At 42.9% G+C, this 16,092-nt stretch overlaps 1 protein-coding gene across 2 annotated transcripts in view; it reads left to right on the forward strand.

Annotated features, from left to right (window-relative positions):
• Positions 1–12,519, forward strand: part of MYH9 (myosin heavy chain 9) — a 170,376-nt gene extending 157,857 nt beyond the window's left edge. For both annotated transcript variants that reach the window (XM_073644107.1, XM_073644108.1), the window contains exons 36-41: positions 324–412; positions 597–720; positions 3,294–3,502; positions 3,593–3,701; positions 3,793–3,965; positions 11,400–12,519. In XM_073644107.1, coding sequence (XP_073500208.1) covers positions 324–412; positions 597–720; positions 3,294–3,502; positions 3,593–3,701; positions 3,793–3,965; positions 11,400–11,514 — 819 coding nt within the window. In that variant the 3' untranslated portion in view covers positions 11,515–12,519. The remainder of the gene's footprint in view (positions 1–323; positions 413–596; positions 721–3,293; positions 3,503–3,592; positions 3,702–3,792; positions 3,966–11,399) is intronic.
• The last annotated feature ends 3,573 nt before the right edge of the window (positions 12,520–16,092 follow it).

The following is a 16,092-nucleotide window of genomic DNA, read 5'->3' on the forward strand; positions in this document are numbered from 1 at the left end:
TAAAAGGAGAGAAAAGAACAAATTGGGTGCAACTGGAAGGGGATAACAATTTTGTGACACTATAGTACCTGTAAATATTACAGGATCTCCTCCTTCAGGAAGTGCTGGCTTGTTGCCTCTATGCCCATATCATTTCTTGAATAAAGGCTTCATAATGACATTTAATGGCTCGTGAGCGATAAGAGTTGGCACACTACTACTACTTGTGACTGTTTGCATTTTTTGTCCTTAATTTAGGATGGGGGGGGGTGATGAGTTGTAAATGTTGCCATACCTGTACTTATCCAGTCCCTTCCCTCCATTTTGAACACTCTTAATTACAGGAGCTTGCCTCTGCAGAGCGTGCTAAAAGGCAAGCACAGCAGGAAAGAGATGAACTGGCAGATGAAATTGCCAACAGCAGTGGTAAAGGGTAAGAAAAACCATTAATGATCCCACCCTATGGTTATTAACCTAGCAAATGTTAGTAAAAATATTTTCTTCTCCTTTCTGAACATCTGCCATACTCTGCATGCTACGTTTTGTTTAATGCTTGTGCCTATTATAGTGCCAAGTTGATATAATTGAAAACTAATATTCCTAACCTCAACCTTTAGTGCTCTGGCTTTGGAAGAAAAGAGACGTTTAGATTCTCGCATTGCACAGCTTGAGGAAGAATTGGAGGAGGAACAGGGTAACACTGAATTGGCCAATGACAGACTGAGAAAGGCTACACTCCAGGTGCTTTAATGTTTTCGGTTTACCATTTTTAATATTTGAGATTTCTGAAGTCTTTGTTTACAAAACTGCAATGACCAAAATATCTTGGCTTATATAATGCAATAAAGGCATGTTGTAATGTATGCATTGCTTTGCAGGTTAATTTTGGTAAAATTTAGTGTGTACATTTTCACGTGAAAATTTCACAATCTGTATTTAAAATAAAAATGGAGATCTTGACATTTTCACACTGGCTACAGGACACTTTTACGCAACAGAATGAGACTGGCACCACAAAAATCACAATATAATATAAAATGTGGCAAAACAACAATGCACGATAAAGGAAAGGAACCACCGTAATTAAAGCCTACGCACACAAAGTATTAGAAATGACAAAATTCTTGAAATATATGGCAAAACAAATATATTAAACATAAAAAAAACAAAAACATGTTTGCATAGTATGCTTCAGAGGGGATCTCATTTACATGTATAAATGTGTGGCCAGTACAAAGGACTAGCACATGACTTACTCCTTCCAAAGACCACACTGAGGACCAGGGGGCATTCATTGCAGGTGGAAGAAAGGTGATTCCGGCACCTAAACAGGAAAGGGTTCTTTACATTCAGAGCATTCGGACTGTGGAATGCCCTACCACAAGAGGTAGCAATGGCAGACACTAACAGCGTTCAAAAAAGGGCTGGATGATTTCCTCGATAAACATATAAGATTGTGGGCTACTGTTAAATCGGACAAAATATTACAACTATATTAGTACGTTTATAGTAATGGCATAACTGGTATCATAATTAGCTTTGATCCAGGGTTCTTGTACTGATCGCATTTTCTCGGGGTCGAGAAGGAATTTTTCCCCGTGATGCAAATTGGCAGAATGTGTCCAGGAGTTTTTGCCGCCTTCTGGATCGACATATTTAGGCATAGGGATTTTAGTAATAGCATTATTAGAATCACAAGAGTAATACATAATATAAAACTAAATTATAAACTGGTTCATCTTAATTTTACAGAGCAGCAATAGTAAAAATGGTAATTTGTGAGGCCTAGTCCCAGTTAGTTAGTGTAGTGACAGTATAGGGAGTACAATTGGGGAAGAAGGTTGAACTTGATGGACCTAGGTCTTTATTCAACCTATGTTACTATGTTCTCATATAATAAAAAAACACTGCAGCCTACCCATACAATAATTGATGAATTTTAATTTTTTTAATGTGTTTGTAGATTTAAATAAACTTGTATTTTTTGTAACTTCTAATACTGGGGCATGTGCACTTTTCTTCATCATACAGGGACACTAACTTTTAACTTCCTTGTGTTTCTGGAAACACATGTTGATTAGGCACAATAAACTGACCCCAACCCTTTCTTTTATATGTAAGCATCTGAGTGTGTACGAAGGTCATTGTGAAGGGTGGGGGAGCAAGGTCACCTGTGAAATCTCCTATTGTCAGAGGTGGACCCTGTGTTATCAGCTGTGTATATAGTTACCTGTCATTGTATTCCTGCCTCTGCTAAGGAACCTTTCTGAAAACGTCCCAATGGAGCTGGAAGTATGATCTAAAGTCCTAGCAGCCAGTGTGAAAACTGCAAGATTATTAATTTTTATTTCTTGAAGCACTCCTCCCATCAAGTTTTTATCTTCTTAATGCATTGCAATCATCATATTGTATAGCATTGTGTACTTACAATTGCTCATTTTGCCTTTCTACCCACCTGATTCTTCTTTTCTCTGCTCTGTGTAGAAACAGGAAGTCTCTTTTCCCTGCATTTATCATTCCCCTCTTCAACTCCTGACCCAGTTACTACACTCCTCCCCCCTGCAGTTGATATTTGCTGTGACTTATAACTCATACAGGGGCAATTGACCTCCTGTTTCTACATAGAGCTTAGAAGGATTCAGCTAGTCCGTTTTTAATCACGTGAGGTCATAGACTTGATGGAAAACAAAACAATTACCTGAGTAGAAGGGCAAAATTAGCAATTTTATATACAGTGGTATATAATTGCAATATATTAAGAGGATAAAGGGTATCTGCACTCGGTCAGGAGCCGCTGCAGGTTTGTAGCTGTTTGTGTTATGCAGCGTCAAACCTGCAGCAGCCAGATATTACAGCATAATGGATGGATTTCTAGAAATCCCATGTCCACTCTGCATCTCTGTGCACCTGCAGCTCACCCACGGAAACTGACATGCGGCGCGTCTTTCCAGACCGTAGCATGTCAATTTCTCTTGCGGTTTCCGCATGCGGCCTTTCTCCATAGACCTAACCTCTATAAGGAAAGTCCACAGGTGGGAAGAAAAAAATAAAATAAAATGGCACGCCTCATTTGCATAAAATGAGTGGAAGCCGCCGGCGGCTATTCTGCTGTCGGGCCACAGGCGGCTCCGAACAGTGTGCACATACCCTAACAATTTTGATGGTAGTGTTTCTTTAAAGATCATAATAAAAATAAACGTACTTTTTCCATGTGTTTTGTTTTTTTTTAAATTCTAGCATGCATCTGATTTATAGCTTCTTTTTTTAAAATTTATTTTCTTTCTAAATTTTTTTTTCCTTACACCTGAACTAAGGTTGACCAGATGAATGCTGATCTGAATGCAGAACGTAGTAATGCTCAGAAGAACGAGAATGCCCGTCAGCAATTAGATCGACAGAATAAGGAGTTAAAAACAAAGTTACAAGAATTAGAAGGTTCTGTTAAATCTAAATTCAAGGCTTCAATCACCGCTTTGGAAGCAAAGATTACACAACTGGAGGAACAACTTGATGCTGAAACAAAGTATGTAGCCGGTGTTGGCCCATAATTTGCAATGTATATATGCAGAATTTGATGCAGTAGTTCTTTAACCCAAATTTAATTTTAAAATAGAGAGAGACAGTCTGCAAGCAAACAAGTACGTCGTACCGAGAAAAAGCTGAAGGATGTACTAATGCAAATGGATGATGAAAGGCGTAATTCTGAACAGTACAAAGACCAGGTGCTTGGAGGGGGGAGGGACTATTTAAAAAAAAAAAAAAACACTCAATGTGATAAACAAAAAAACTAAACTACGTACTTTTTATAATCAGGCGGAGAAAAATAATGTTCGCCTGAAACAGCTGAAGCGCCAGGTGGAAGAAGCCGAAGAAGAGGCTCAACGTGCCAACGCATTGCGACGTAAATTACAGCGTGAACTTGAGGATGCTACAGAGACAGCAGATGCGATGAATCGTGAGGTCAACACACTTAAAAGCAAACTTAGGTAGGCAGTCTGCTCCAGTGTCTTTTTGTGTATGTATGTATAGGTAGGTAGGTAGATTAAAAAAACCTGAGTCTGAACTGAAACGTAAATTGATGTTCATGCAAAATACCCAAATATCTGGAAGTAAATGGGTAAATCGCACAATGCAAAAATAATGATAAATAATAAAGGGTATTTAGTTAGCATAATTTTGATCAAAATAATGTAAAAGCCATCCCACCACGTCACGGTAACCCTTATGGGACAGTCCTAACTCGAATATTAGAATCGTGAGGTCAACACACTTAAAAGCAAACTTGGGTAGGCAGTCTGTTCCAATGTTTTTTTTTTGTTTTTTTTTGTGTGTATATATAGCTATATCTATCTATCTATCTATATATAGATAGAGCGAGAGAGATCTGTTGAAATATAAAATATTTTCATTTTCCTTCTGGCCCCTAAGTTTAATACAAGGATGACCCCTGTACTGTAAATATCCATGTATGTCTAACTTTTCTGCCTGTGAATAGGCTTATAGAAATATTAACCTATGGTCACAACTAGCTGCTGGTCCTGAGCTATAAAACTGTCCCATTATTTAACTCTCACAGTGAGCACCATAAAAGAGAATACACATGAAAAGTAGCTTTATCATCAAACTGGAATAAAGTGATCAGTCATGCGTATAAGAAAAAAGCCATCAAAAGTCATCTAGTTCTAAAAAAAAAAAAATTCATACGGTGCTGTCAGCAGAAAGTTATAGCTCAGAATTGTGTGTAAAAGTAGCCTGCCCCAACAGTACTGTTTATCCATATATAGGGTATTGCTGTACTTGAGAGAAATGACCTAATATATTATGGGGCAATTTTTTCTTATTTGGCTATGGTAAGTATGACATTTTGATCCAAATCTTTTTGTAGTGTAAATTTTTTATTTTTTTTTTCAAAAAACCCTATGGTAAAGAATTTCACACACTTGTGGGGTAAAAATACTCATTACACCACTTTTTCAAGGAAGGGTGTGATTTCTGCCGTTGGGGTCCCATTTGCAGAGCCCCTGAATTACAAGAACAGCAGAAAAAAATCCAAACTATTCTGGGCAAATGGCCTTTCTTAAAACGGAGCCCTAATGTGTGCCCAAGCAGCAGCTTCTGATAATACCTTTTTCTGGAGGAAATGATTCACAAATTGTGGGGTCCATTTCCTCCTGTTGCCTCTTGTGAAAATGTGAAATTTGTAGCTAATGCATAATTTTAGTTGGAATAAAACTCTAGCTTGTCGTTTTCATGTCCCAGTGTGTTTAAAATTAAGCACCTATGGGTTCAAAATATTCAACACACCCATAGATGAATTTCTTGAGGGGTGTAGTTTCTGAAATGGGGCTTTGGGGGGGATCTGGTACTCTAAAATCTCAGGGGCCATGCAATTGCCACATACAAACTATTGCAGCCTGATCTGCACTCCATATGCCAATAGCAATTTTAGTTTTGTGTCCCAGTGTTATAAATCTTTGTGAAATGACTATGCATTCAAAATGATCACGATCCACTGCTCTAACCATATAGGGGTGGAGGAGTTTCTGCTGTTTTGTCACCTCATGGTCTGTTCGAAAGCGACACTTTTTTTTGTGTTTTTTTTTTGCGCTTAGTATGCCTCCATAGTATTGTTATTTATAGATATATTGCTGGAAGTGGTAATGCTGCATAAGTTTTGTATCTCAATGGTGCACTGGCAATAGAATACCAGAAATCACATTATATGTATGATAGGTCACATGACAGAGGGCTTTAAGAAAATGCATTAAGAGAATCAATACAGATTGCACATTAGTATTATAACAGTAGTCAGTAAGAATCTCTGTATAACGTTAGGTGATCAGACATTACCTAAAACCATACACCCTAAAATACTAGCTGCACATGCCTACCCCAGCTCCAACCACAAAGAGCTGGCAAAGCTTGGGAGGAGGAGTTCAACTGATATGCATTCACCCCATCAGGTTGCCTCATTTCTGTGTAATCTATCGTGGTCTTTTGTGGTAGTTTAAATATAGTTGCTGATTTATGTGCATGTTTGGAGAGATGAATCACTTACCTTACTGTGCTATACATACATTTTTCTGCACTTATCCCTGCTCAATATTCAATCTGATTATCTATTTTGGCACCTTTTGATACATTTGCTGATTTGTATTATTATTATTATTTATTGTTATAGCGCCATTTATTCCATGGCGCTTTACATGTGATAGGGATATACATAACAAAAGCATTTACATAATCTTAACAAAACGAGTCAGCGACTGGTACAGGAGGAGCGAGGACCCTGCCCACGAGGGCTCACAGTCTACAAGGGATGGGTGAGGATACATTAGGTGAGGGTAGAGCTGGTCGTGCAGTGGTGTTTACTGCAGGTTGTAGGCTTGTCGGAAGAGGTGGGTCTTCAGGTTCCTTTTGAAGGTTTCCACGGTCGGCAAGAGTCTGATATGTTGGGGTAGAGAGTTCCAGAGTAGGGGGGAAGCACGGGAGAAATCTTGTATACGATTGTGGGAGGAGGAGATAAGAGGGGAGTAGAGAAGGAGATCTTGTGAGGATCGGAGGTTGCGTGCAGGTAAGTACCGGGAGACTAGGTCACAGATGTATGGGGGAGACAGGTTGTGGATGGCTTTGTATGCCATGGTTAGGGTTTTGAACTGAATTCTCTGGGCAATGGGGAGCCAGTGAAGGGATTGACAGAGAGGAGAGGCTGGGGAATAGCGGGGGGACAGGTGGATTAGTCGAGCAGCAGAGTTTAGGATAGATTGGAGAGGCGCAAGAGTGTTGGAAGGGAGGCCACGGAGCAGGAGGTTGCAGTAGTCGAGGCGGGATATGATGAGGGCATGCACTAGTGTTTTTGCAGAGTCTTTGCTGAGGAATGTGCGGATCCGGGAGATGTTTTTGAGTTGGAGTCGGCAGGAGGTGGAAAGGGCTTGGATATGTGGCTTGAAGGAGAGATCAGAGTCCAGGGTTACCCCAAGGCAGCGAGCTTGTGGGACTGGGGAGAGTGAACAGCCATTGACGTTGATGGATAGGTCGGATGGGGGATGTGAATGAGAGGGTGAAAAGATGATTAACTCTGTTTTATCCATGTTGAGTTTTAGAAATCTGCCGGAGAAGAAGGATGAGATGGCGGACAGACATTGTGGGATTCTGGTTAGTAGGGAGGAGATATCGGGTCCAGAGAGGTAGATCTGTGTGTCGTCAGCATAGAGGTGATACTGAAAACCGTGAGACTCTATGAGCTGTCCCAGGCCGAAGGTGTAGATGGAGAAGAGCAGAGGTCCTAGAACTGAACCTTGGGGGACACCGACAGATAGGGGGCGAGATGAGGAGGTGGTGCGTGAGTGGGAGACGCTGAATGTCCTGTCTGTTAAGTATGAGGAGATCCAAGATAGAGCCAAGTCTGTGATGCCAAGAGATGAGAGAATCTGGAGTAAGAGGGAATGGTCCACTATGTCAAAGGCAGATGACAGGTCCAGAAGGAGGAGGATGGAGTAGTGTTGCTTGGATTTGGCATTTAGTAGGTCGTTGGTGACTTTGGTCAGGGCAGTTTCAGTCGAGTGATGTGGTCGGAAGCCAGATTGTAGACGGTCGAAGAGGGAGCAGGAGGAGAGGTGGGAGGACAGTTCAAGGTGGACATGTTGTTCTAGAAGTTTTGAGGCAAAGGGGAGGAGTGATATGGGGCGGTAGCTAGTCAGAGAGGAAGGGTCAAGGGAGGGCTTTTTGAGGATGGGTGTGATTGCGGCATGTTTGAAACATGAGGGGAAGACTCCGGTTGTTGGTGACAGATTGAAGAGGTGGGTTAGGGTTGGGATGAAGACTGTGGTGAGGTTAGTGATGAGGTGGGATGGGATTGGGTCAAGTTCGCAGGTGGTGAGGTGTGATTTGGAGAGTAAAGAGGAGACTTGACCTTCTGTAATGGTGGAGTTTGGAGGAGGAGGGTTGAGTAGATATGAGGAGGGGTTGTGTGGACTTTAGGCAAAAGTTTTGTCGGATGGTGTCAATCTTCTGTTTGAAGAATGAGGCAAAGTCGTCGGCTGAGATGAGAGAAGAGGGAGTAGGTGCTGGGGGACGAAGGAGAGAGTTGAAAGTGTTAAATAGCTGTTTAGGGTTGTGAGATAGGGAGGATATGAGAGATGAGAAGTAGGTTTGTTTTGCTGTAGTGAGTGCGGACTTGAAATTAGTGAGGGATTGCTTGAATGCGATGAAGTGCTCGATGGAGTGAGACCTTTTCCATCTCCGCTCCGCAACCCTGGAGGCCCGGCGCAGTTCTTTGGTAAGTTTAGTGTGCCAGGGCTGCCTGTTGAATGTGCGAGGTGTGGTGAGTGTGTGAGAGGGGCGATCGAGTCTAGAGCTGAAGCTGTTGTGGTGTTATATGAAGCAGCAGCAACGTCTGCATCGTGTAAGGAATTTGTCTGTGAGAGGAAGGAGGGATTCAGAGAGAGTGTGTAGGTCAAGGTGTTTGAGATTTCTGCGAGGGTGTGTGAGTTTGTGGAGTGGGGATTGTGCACCCGGAGAGGGTAGAGAATGTGAGGAGGTTATGGTCAGAGAGGGAGTGGTGAGTTAGAGAGGTTAGATAGGGAACAGAGGCGGGTGAAGATGAGGTCCAGTGTGTGGCCATCTTTGTGGGTGGGTGTGGAAGACCATTGAGTGAGTCCAAAGGAGGAAGTGAGGGATAGGAGCTTAGAGACAGACGAGTGGGGAGTGTCAATGGGCATGTTGAAGTCACCCATTATGATAGTGGGGATGTCAGTGGAAAGGAAGTGAAGCAGCCAGGTGGTGAAATGGTCTAAGAAGGTGGTGGCTTGCCCTGGGGGTCGGTAAACGACGGCCAGTTGGAGGTTGGAGGGGGAATAGATGCGCACACAGTGCACCTCAAAAGAGGGGAGTGTAACGGAGGGTGGCAGTGGGATTTTGGTGAAAGCGCAGAGTTCTGATAGGAGGAAACCTACGCCTCCACCATGTTTGCCATTGGGGCGGGGGGTGTGGGAAAGGTGGAATCCGCCATATGAAAGGGCAGCTGGGGAGGCTGTGTCAGAGGGGGTGAGCCATGTTTCGGTGATGGCGAGGAAGGAGAGTTTGTTTGTAATGAAAAGATCGTGGATGAAGGAAAGTTTGTTGCAGACAGAGCGAGCGTTCCATAGAGCTCCTGTTAGTATAGCTGAGGAGGTGGGTATTAGTTGGTTGGGTATGAGGTTAGAAGGGTTGCGACAGTTTGAGGAAGGTCGTGGATAGGAGGTAGAAGTGACTGTGGGGATATGGCGAGGAGGACCAGGATTTGGAGAGATATCTCCAGCAGTGAGGAGGAGCAGAGAAAGTGTTAGCAGGTGGGAACAGGAGAGCGCATGAGGTGGCTGTCTGTGTTTGGAGATCCAGGATTGAATGTTGAGGAATAATTTGGAGGAGGAGGTGAGGTGAATTGGGAGGATAGAGGGAGAGATAAAGAGTTTCTTACTAGGTGTAGGGATTTGAGGGGTTATTAGAAAGTGGAGGACTATAGAGGAAAAAGTGTGAGCTAACAGAAACATAGTTAAAAGAGAGTAAGTGGTCAAAGTGTGGGTTACCTTACTCCTGCCCTGACTAACTGCCTCTGAAATAACTGCCACTTCTCTCCGAAGCCACTTTGCACAAGAAGACGCGTGCACCCCTTACAGAGAGTCTAAATATATAGGCCACATTAAACTATATCAGGTGAAGGTCATTGTGGGAACGGCTTGTAGATAAATTAACAGCTGGTCATTTCAACAGAAGATGGCTGGGTGATCAAAGACAGAGCTAGGACTCTAGTCTCTGCAGTTTAGCACCTCTAAAAATCAGATAAGGTATATAGTGGGGAAGGGACAAACATATATGTGAATATTGATTGGAGTGGGACAGATGAAGCAGGGAAATTATGCAGAGCATGTACCAGAGAGATGGGTCAGCAGAGCATTAGATGACAGCATACATAGGAGCAGGGAAATTATGCAGAGCATGTACCAGAGAGATGGGTCAGCAGAGCATTAGATGACAGCATACATAGGAGCAGGGAAATTATGCAGAGCATGTACCAGAGAGATGGATCAGCAGAGCATTAGATGACAGCATACATAGGAGCAGGGAAATTATGCAGAGCATGTACCAGAGAGATGGGTCAGCAGAGCATTAGATGACAGCATACATAGGAGCAGGGAAATTATGCAGAGCATGTACCAGAGAGATGGGTCAGCAGAGCATTAGATGACAGCATACATAGGAGCAGGGAAATTATGCAGAGCATGTACCAGAGAGATGGGTCAGCAGAGCATTAGATGACAGCATACATAGGAGCAGGGAAATTATGCAGAGCATGTACCAGAGAGATGGGTCAGCAGAGCATTAGATGACAGCATACATAGGAGCAGGGAAATTATGCAGAGCATGTACCAGAGAGATGGGTCAGCAGAGCATTAGATGACAGCATACATAGGAGCAGGGAAATTATGCAGAGCATGTACCAGAGAGATGGGTCAGCAGAGCATTAGATGACAGCATACATAGGAGCAGGGGAATTATGCAGAGCATGTACCAGAGAGATGGGTCAGCAGAGCATTAGATGACAGCATACATAGGAGCAGGGGAATTATGCAGAGCATGTACCAGAGAGATGGGTCAGCAGAGCATTAGATGACAGCATACATAGGAGCAGGGAAATTATGCAGAGCATGTACCAGAGAGATGGGTCAGCAGAGCATTAGATGACGGCATACATAGGAGCAGGGAAATTATGCAGAGCATGTACCTGTGTAGAGAGAAGAAGAGGGATGTTAGTTGTATGTCTGTCATCTCTGACCACATCTGAGCAGATGCCAACTGCGCCTTGTATCTGGGGCATTAACTTCCACGGCGAGGCAGATTTGAATAGAAGACATACAGACTATATCTATACAGCATTCTAGTCTACCACCTGTATACATGTGTACACCATAACTTGGAGTACGGTTTTATAGTGCACATTTACACAGGCTTTTGTCTGAAAGTTTTTACCCTTAAATTGTTACAATAAAAGTAAAGTTTTAAAGGGAAGTTTAACATCTCTAACCCCACCCATGCCACTGATTGGCAGCTTTCTGTGTACACTCTACATTGACAAAACTGACAATCCGTGGTGGGCTTACACCGCACAGTTGATTATCACTGCAGGACTATGCGTGTCATGCCTCCTAATCTATTTGCTAAAATACTGATATATAGTGAAATTATAGTGAGAAGCCTAGCAATTCAGACTGCTGGAATTCGGTTCACTGCCCCCCTACATTATGCTGCTGTCAAATGGCAGTTAGCTGCTGACAGATTGCCTTTAAATTAACTTTTTATTATTTTTAAATTGCAATAAAATGTGATTAGTTTTAGTACATATTTCCTTTCTTATGCATTGTAATCTGTCCTTCTCTTCACAGACGTGGTGATGTACCATTTGTTACAAGACGTGTTGGAAGAAAAGGAGTTGATGAAGCATCTGATGAAGATTTGGATTCTAAAATGGATTCTGGGGATTTAAAATCTACTGACTAGGGATTTAACCAGCCACATGTTAGAGGGGGAAAATGACAAAATTATCTTCTTTTCTCAAAGCCATAATTTGATCAATAGCAATCACTTTCCATTTAATCTGTGACTTAATGTCACGAATTTGGGTTACAGATGTGGGGTTGAGGTTTGGGCACTTTTTGTAATAAAATGAGTTTGCAGACTTCTGGGACCAGACAAATCCTTTAAACAATCTGTCACAGTCCTTTGTATTCCTCGTGTGTTGGCGGTCACGTAATTGCGTATGTGACTTGCATACTTGTGGTCACGTGCTGACTACACCAAACAGCTTTTCTAAACTCTATTGAGAGCAGCTGGCTGAGTGCTGTCAGCACGTGACCGCAAGTATTCAAGTCATATACAAGCTATCACGGGACCTCACACTCTGAAATCGGGGAACGTGTCAGTGCCCATTGCACACTGTCTGCTGTCAGTGACTAAGACTTTTCTTCTTAGACTGGTAAAACCCCTTTAACTGTTCTGGTTCTTTTCCTTCTAGATGTTCTAGAAAACTTCAGTCTTCATTGCTGCCATTTCTGTTGAATATGCTGTTTTGCCAAAAAAACACTGTAATTGGAAAGTCAAATAAGGACCAAATATTTAGAGTTTAGAGCACATTTTTATATTACAAATGTTTTGTATACATGAAAGTAAATAAGGGATAAATTGTTATATAAACATAACTGGAGAATTAGCTGTCCTGTACCACTTATATGAACTAATATACTGTGCACTCAATTTAATGGTCAAACAATTTTCAAATGCTTTTTCGCACCACTGCCAGTCAGTAATGATCATGGTGAATGAATACAGAGTGCTGTTCCTTGTTAAACCGAATACAGTCTTTAAGTCTGCACACTCTAAAGAAGTATTGTCAGATTATCCTGTATAATGCAAGTGCCTTTATGCTGCAGTCTGTTTGTATCCAGACATGAGGAATCAGAAGTTGGATTTTGCTATTGCTTATAATAAATATGACAAGTACTGCAAGTGGTGTCCACTGACATGAATTCTTAATCGGCTTCTTTGGCTTTGTTTAGATCTTACATCCTTTTTTACATTTTCATGTAGATTTTTCAGAACCTTACCAAGCTAACCTTTCATTACAGCTGTGTTGGGCAAAAAATAAGTAGGAAAAATACAACTATTGGTCAGAAGGAAGACAAATTTTAGATAATTATCCAGATCTTAAACTGTGAGAAGAGAAGTTCCAGCATTCCTACTCACTATTACATGGTGTTTAATCACTCACTGTAAAGGTGACTGTCCAGCCGATTGTGAGACAGTTATACACAGCAGATGGGCAGCTGGTTCTGGCCTTATGCTACCTATTTTAAAGACCGTTTGCTTTCATACAATCCTAGTACCCAAGCACAGAAACCTCTCGGCATCCATTGTCTAGCACTGGTCTCCACTGCCGCTCCTGCTACCTGTAGACTGCAGAGCTGATGTGTACTGTGCAGTAGCCGCTGAACTATAGTGCTTTCTGTTAGTCCTGCAGTGGACAAAAGGATGATGAGTAAAGAGTTTATTTTTGGCCACCTCCACCACTCACCTGAGGTGTTGACATTTACTGAAAGGGGACAAGTACCTTTTAAGTCTGACACTGTTAAAAGCATTCACCACCCAGGCCAGTGATGTTGCAGTCTCCTAGTTGTCACGTCACATGACACGATCACGTGCCTGCTGATCAACAGCAGCCATCTCGATTCCGTCAGAAAACATCTGCTTTGACGCCATGTGACTAACTGCAGACAGTGCTAATATTGCTAAAATGAATCTTGTAATTGTTTAAAAACTGTGGAGCCTGGGAATTGGAATGTCTGAAGTAGTGCATTCCAGAGAACTGGCGAAGCAAAAGAGGATTCTTTGCAACTAGATTGGGAGGTTAAGATTATGGAGGATGTTAGTTTTAGGTAATTTGCAGAACAGAAAGCACAGGTACAGCTGTGAAGAACTCTGGAGAGCTTTGTTTGTATAAGTGTGGCACCCCAGGGATCTGGTTTCCACAGTAACAGCAATGTTATGTCTGAGAGCAGGTGGGAGGTCTCTTGGTCAGGAATCCTATGCATGCCACACCTCCTGCCCAGTCCTGGGAGGGGAAGAACTTCCCCTATATAAACCTAGGGCTGAGGCAGGGTTAGTGAGTAGAGAAGAAGTAGAGACAGAGAAAAGAAGCAAATATAGGAACAGAACATCAGGAGCTCTGTGGGAGCAGTGTTACAAGGAGTCAGGGGCTGGCAGCTGCAGAGCTCGCCCTGACTGAGAAGATTTCTTACCGGAGTCCGAGGCTGTGGGGACTAACTCCTACCCAGCAGCAGAATCCGTCAGGCAGGGGATTCCAGGTCCTCTGGCCAAGAAACCCGAAGGCACGGTCACACGCATGGGACCAGCACCGCCGTCGTGGAGCGGAAGCTACTAGAAGGCCCCGAGTCACCGGCCATACGGGTGAGCACCACACGGTACACTGAGGGACGTGGGCTACTTATACCCGCCTCTAGCAAGGTAGCCAGAAGAGTACAGTTAGTTTGGGAGGCCTACAACTCCGCCTGGCCAGGGGAGATCCCATCTGCTCAAGGACTGACCAGGCCCCAATCGCTAGCCAGTACTCCGGGAGGGTCTATCTTTGTCACCAGTAAAGACCCTGAACTACACCGTGCCGTCTCCGAGTGGTTCCTGCTACCCCCATCATCCACGTCGGCTGCCCTGAGGCCATACCCCTCCCGTTGGGGGTTATACTATCACGCTGCACAATCCTACCACCGGCCTCAGCGGTCTGCCCTGCAGCAGCAGCTCCTTAGCTGTACTCAACGGGTGGCGTAGTCGTCCAACATCTACCGCTGATACATCGCCGCTCAGTTTGACTCCCTGGGCACGGACCGGGTCACCGCCACGAGACTACAACCCTCAACAGATCCGGCTCCGGGTAAGCTCCCGCGTGCGCGACACAGGCCCAGGGGCGCGTCATAAGCAGGGCCATATTTTGCATTCATGTAGCCCTAGGCACTTTTTAAGTGGTCATGACCCTTATTGGTAAGTCAAACAAAGGCCTCATGCAGCCCTCAGTGTTACACATACAAATTCTATCCTGAGTTTTTATTCCTACAACAGGGTACCATTAGTCCGAGGCAGTTCAAATGTCTGATTTTTTTTTTTCACAGACCGTGCAAAACTCATGGAGATTTTTTTTTTTTTTGACCGTTCAACATGTGAAAAGTGCTAATACAAGTGTATGTAGGTCCAGAAAAAACACACACCACACTGATGGCAGATAGCACACAGACTTTTTACTTATACTATCTGTGCAATGTTAATCAAAGTATAGGAGAAGCTTTGTCATTTATTCATCTGTGAAAACCACTGATGACTGCTGGTAAAAAAACGGACACGTGGGCCATTTTTTTTACACTGCTGACATACGGGCCATTTTTTTTTTTTTTTTTTTTACACTGCCATGTTTAAACACCGAAGTGAATGAGGCCTAAAAGTGCCCATTCCTTTTATGATAGTCTAATGTGTATGTGGACCTTAAATACTAAGGTCGGACAAACCTGCCAATATTCCTGTGCTTGGCAAATGATCTGATGCTAGATTTACACGTCCGTGTGTTACAATCTGAGAGAAAAGGGCTGATTATTTATTTTTTTCTGTCATACTAGTTGCTTCAGTTTTTTTTTCTTCCCTTTTCACTGAAAAGGTGCTCGCTACCAGCCAATACAAAACTCTTGGAAGAGTTTGGAACAAATGCAATCAATTCACTTCTATTGAGATAAGGTGAATACATGAGTCGGCATTTTATCCCGGGGGGTGGTCTGAAAATCGCACGCGGGAGGTCACGTGACCCCCGGGGGTGGGGAGGTGGCATGTGCAAATTGCATGAAGGTCACAAAACCCCTGGGAGGGGGGGGGTGCGTCTGCAAATCGCACGCAGGAGGTCACGTGCGACCCCCATCTTGCCTCAGGGAATCGTAATAGCGTGCATACCAAAAGCTGTCACAATGTAGCAAGTCACATACAGAGAATTAACCTAAATGTAGCCTAATAAATTTCATAGCACGTCCATATATTAAACACAGCCTACGGAGGACTGGAAGTCAAATGCCATCATAATACAAAATATCAATATTGTACAAAAATTAATTTATAAAAAAAATCTTTAAAAAAATGAAGTGAAGAAACAAAGTAGAATAGAATCATCCACTGGGGTGAGCTTAGACTCCATCCTCAATATAAATAGACGATCTGAACTTACAATTTCATATAGCTTTGCAAAAAAGAATCAATGACATTACACATGCTGAGTGGGGTAAAACCAAATAAAGTGCAATTGTGCTATATAAAAAAAATTAAGTAATCCTCATATACCTACCTGTCTGCTAAATTGATGTCAAAGAATAAACAAATTTTTCAAGGCAGACATGCGTAAAGATTCACTGGCCTCAACGCACGTTTTGTGATTTGCTTCTTCCAAGGGGAATAAGAGACTTATCCCCCTTGGAAAAAGTGCATAGCGAAACGCACGTCCGGGCCAGCAAATCTTTACAGGTCCTGCTCGTCACTCCT

Source organism: Phyllobates terribilis, unplaced genomic scaffold (genome assembly GCF_046119375.1).
Source record: "Phyllobates terribilis strain yellow unplaced genomic scaffold, ASM4611937v1 Scaffold_8__6_contigs__length_399053987, whole genome shotgun sequence".
NCBI lineage: Eukaryota > Metazoa > Chordata > Amphibia > Anura > Dendrobatidae > Phyllobates > Phyllobates terribilis.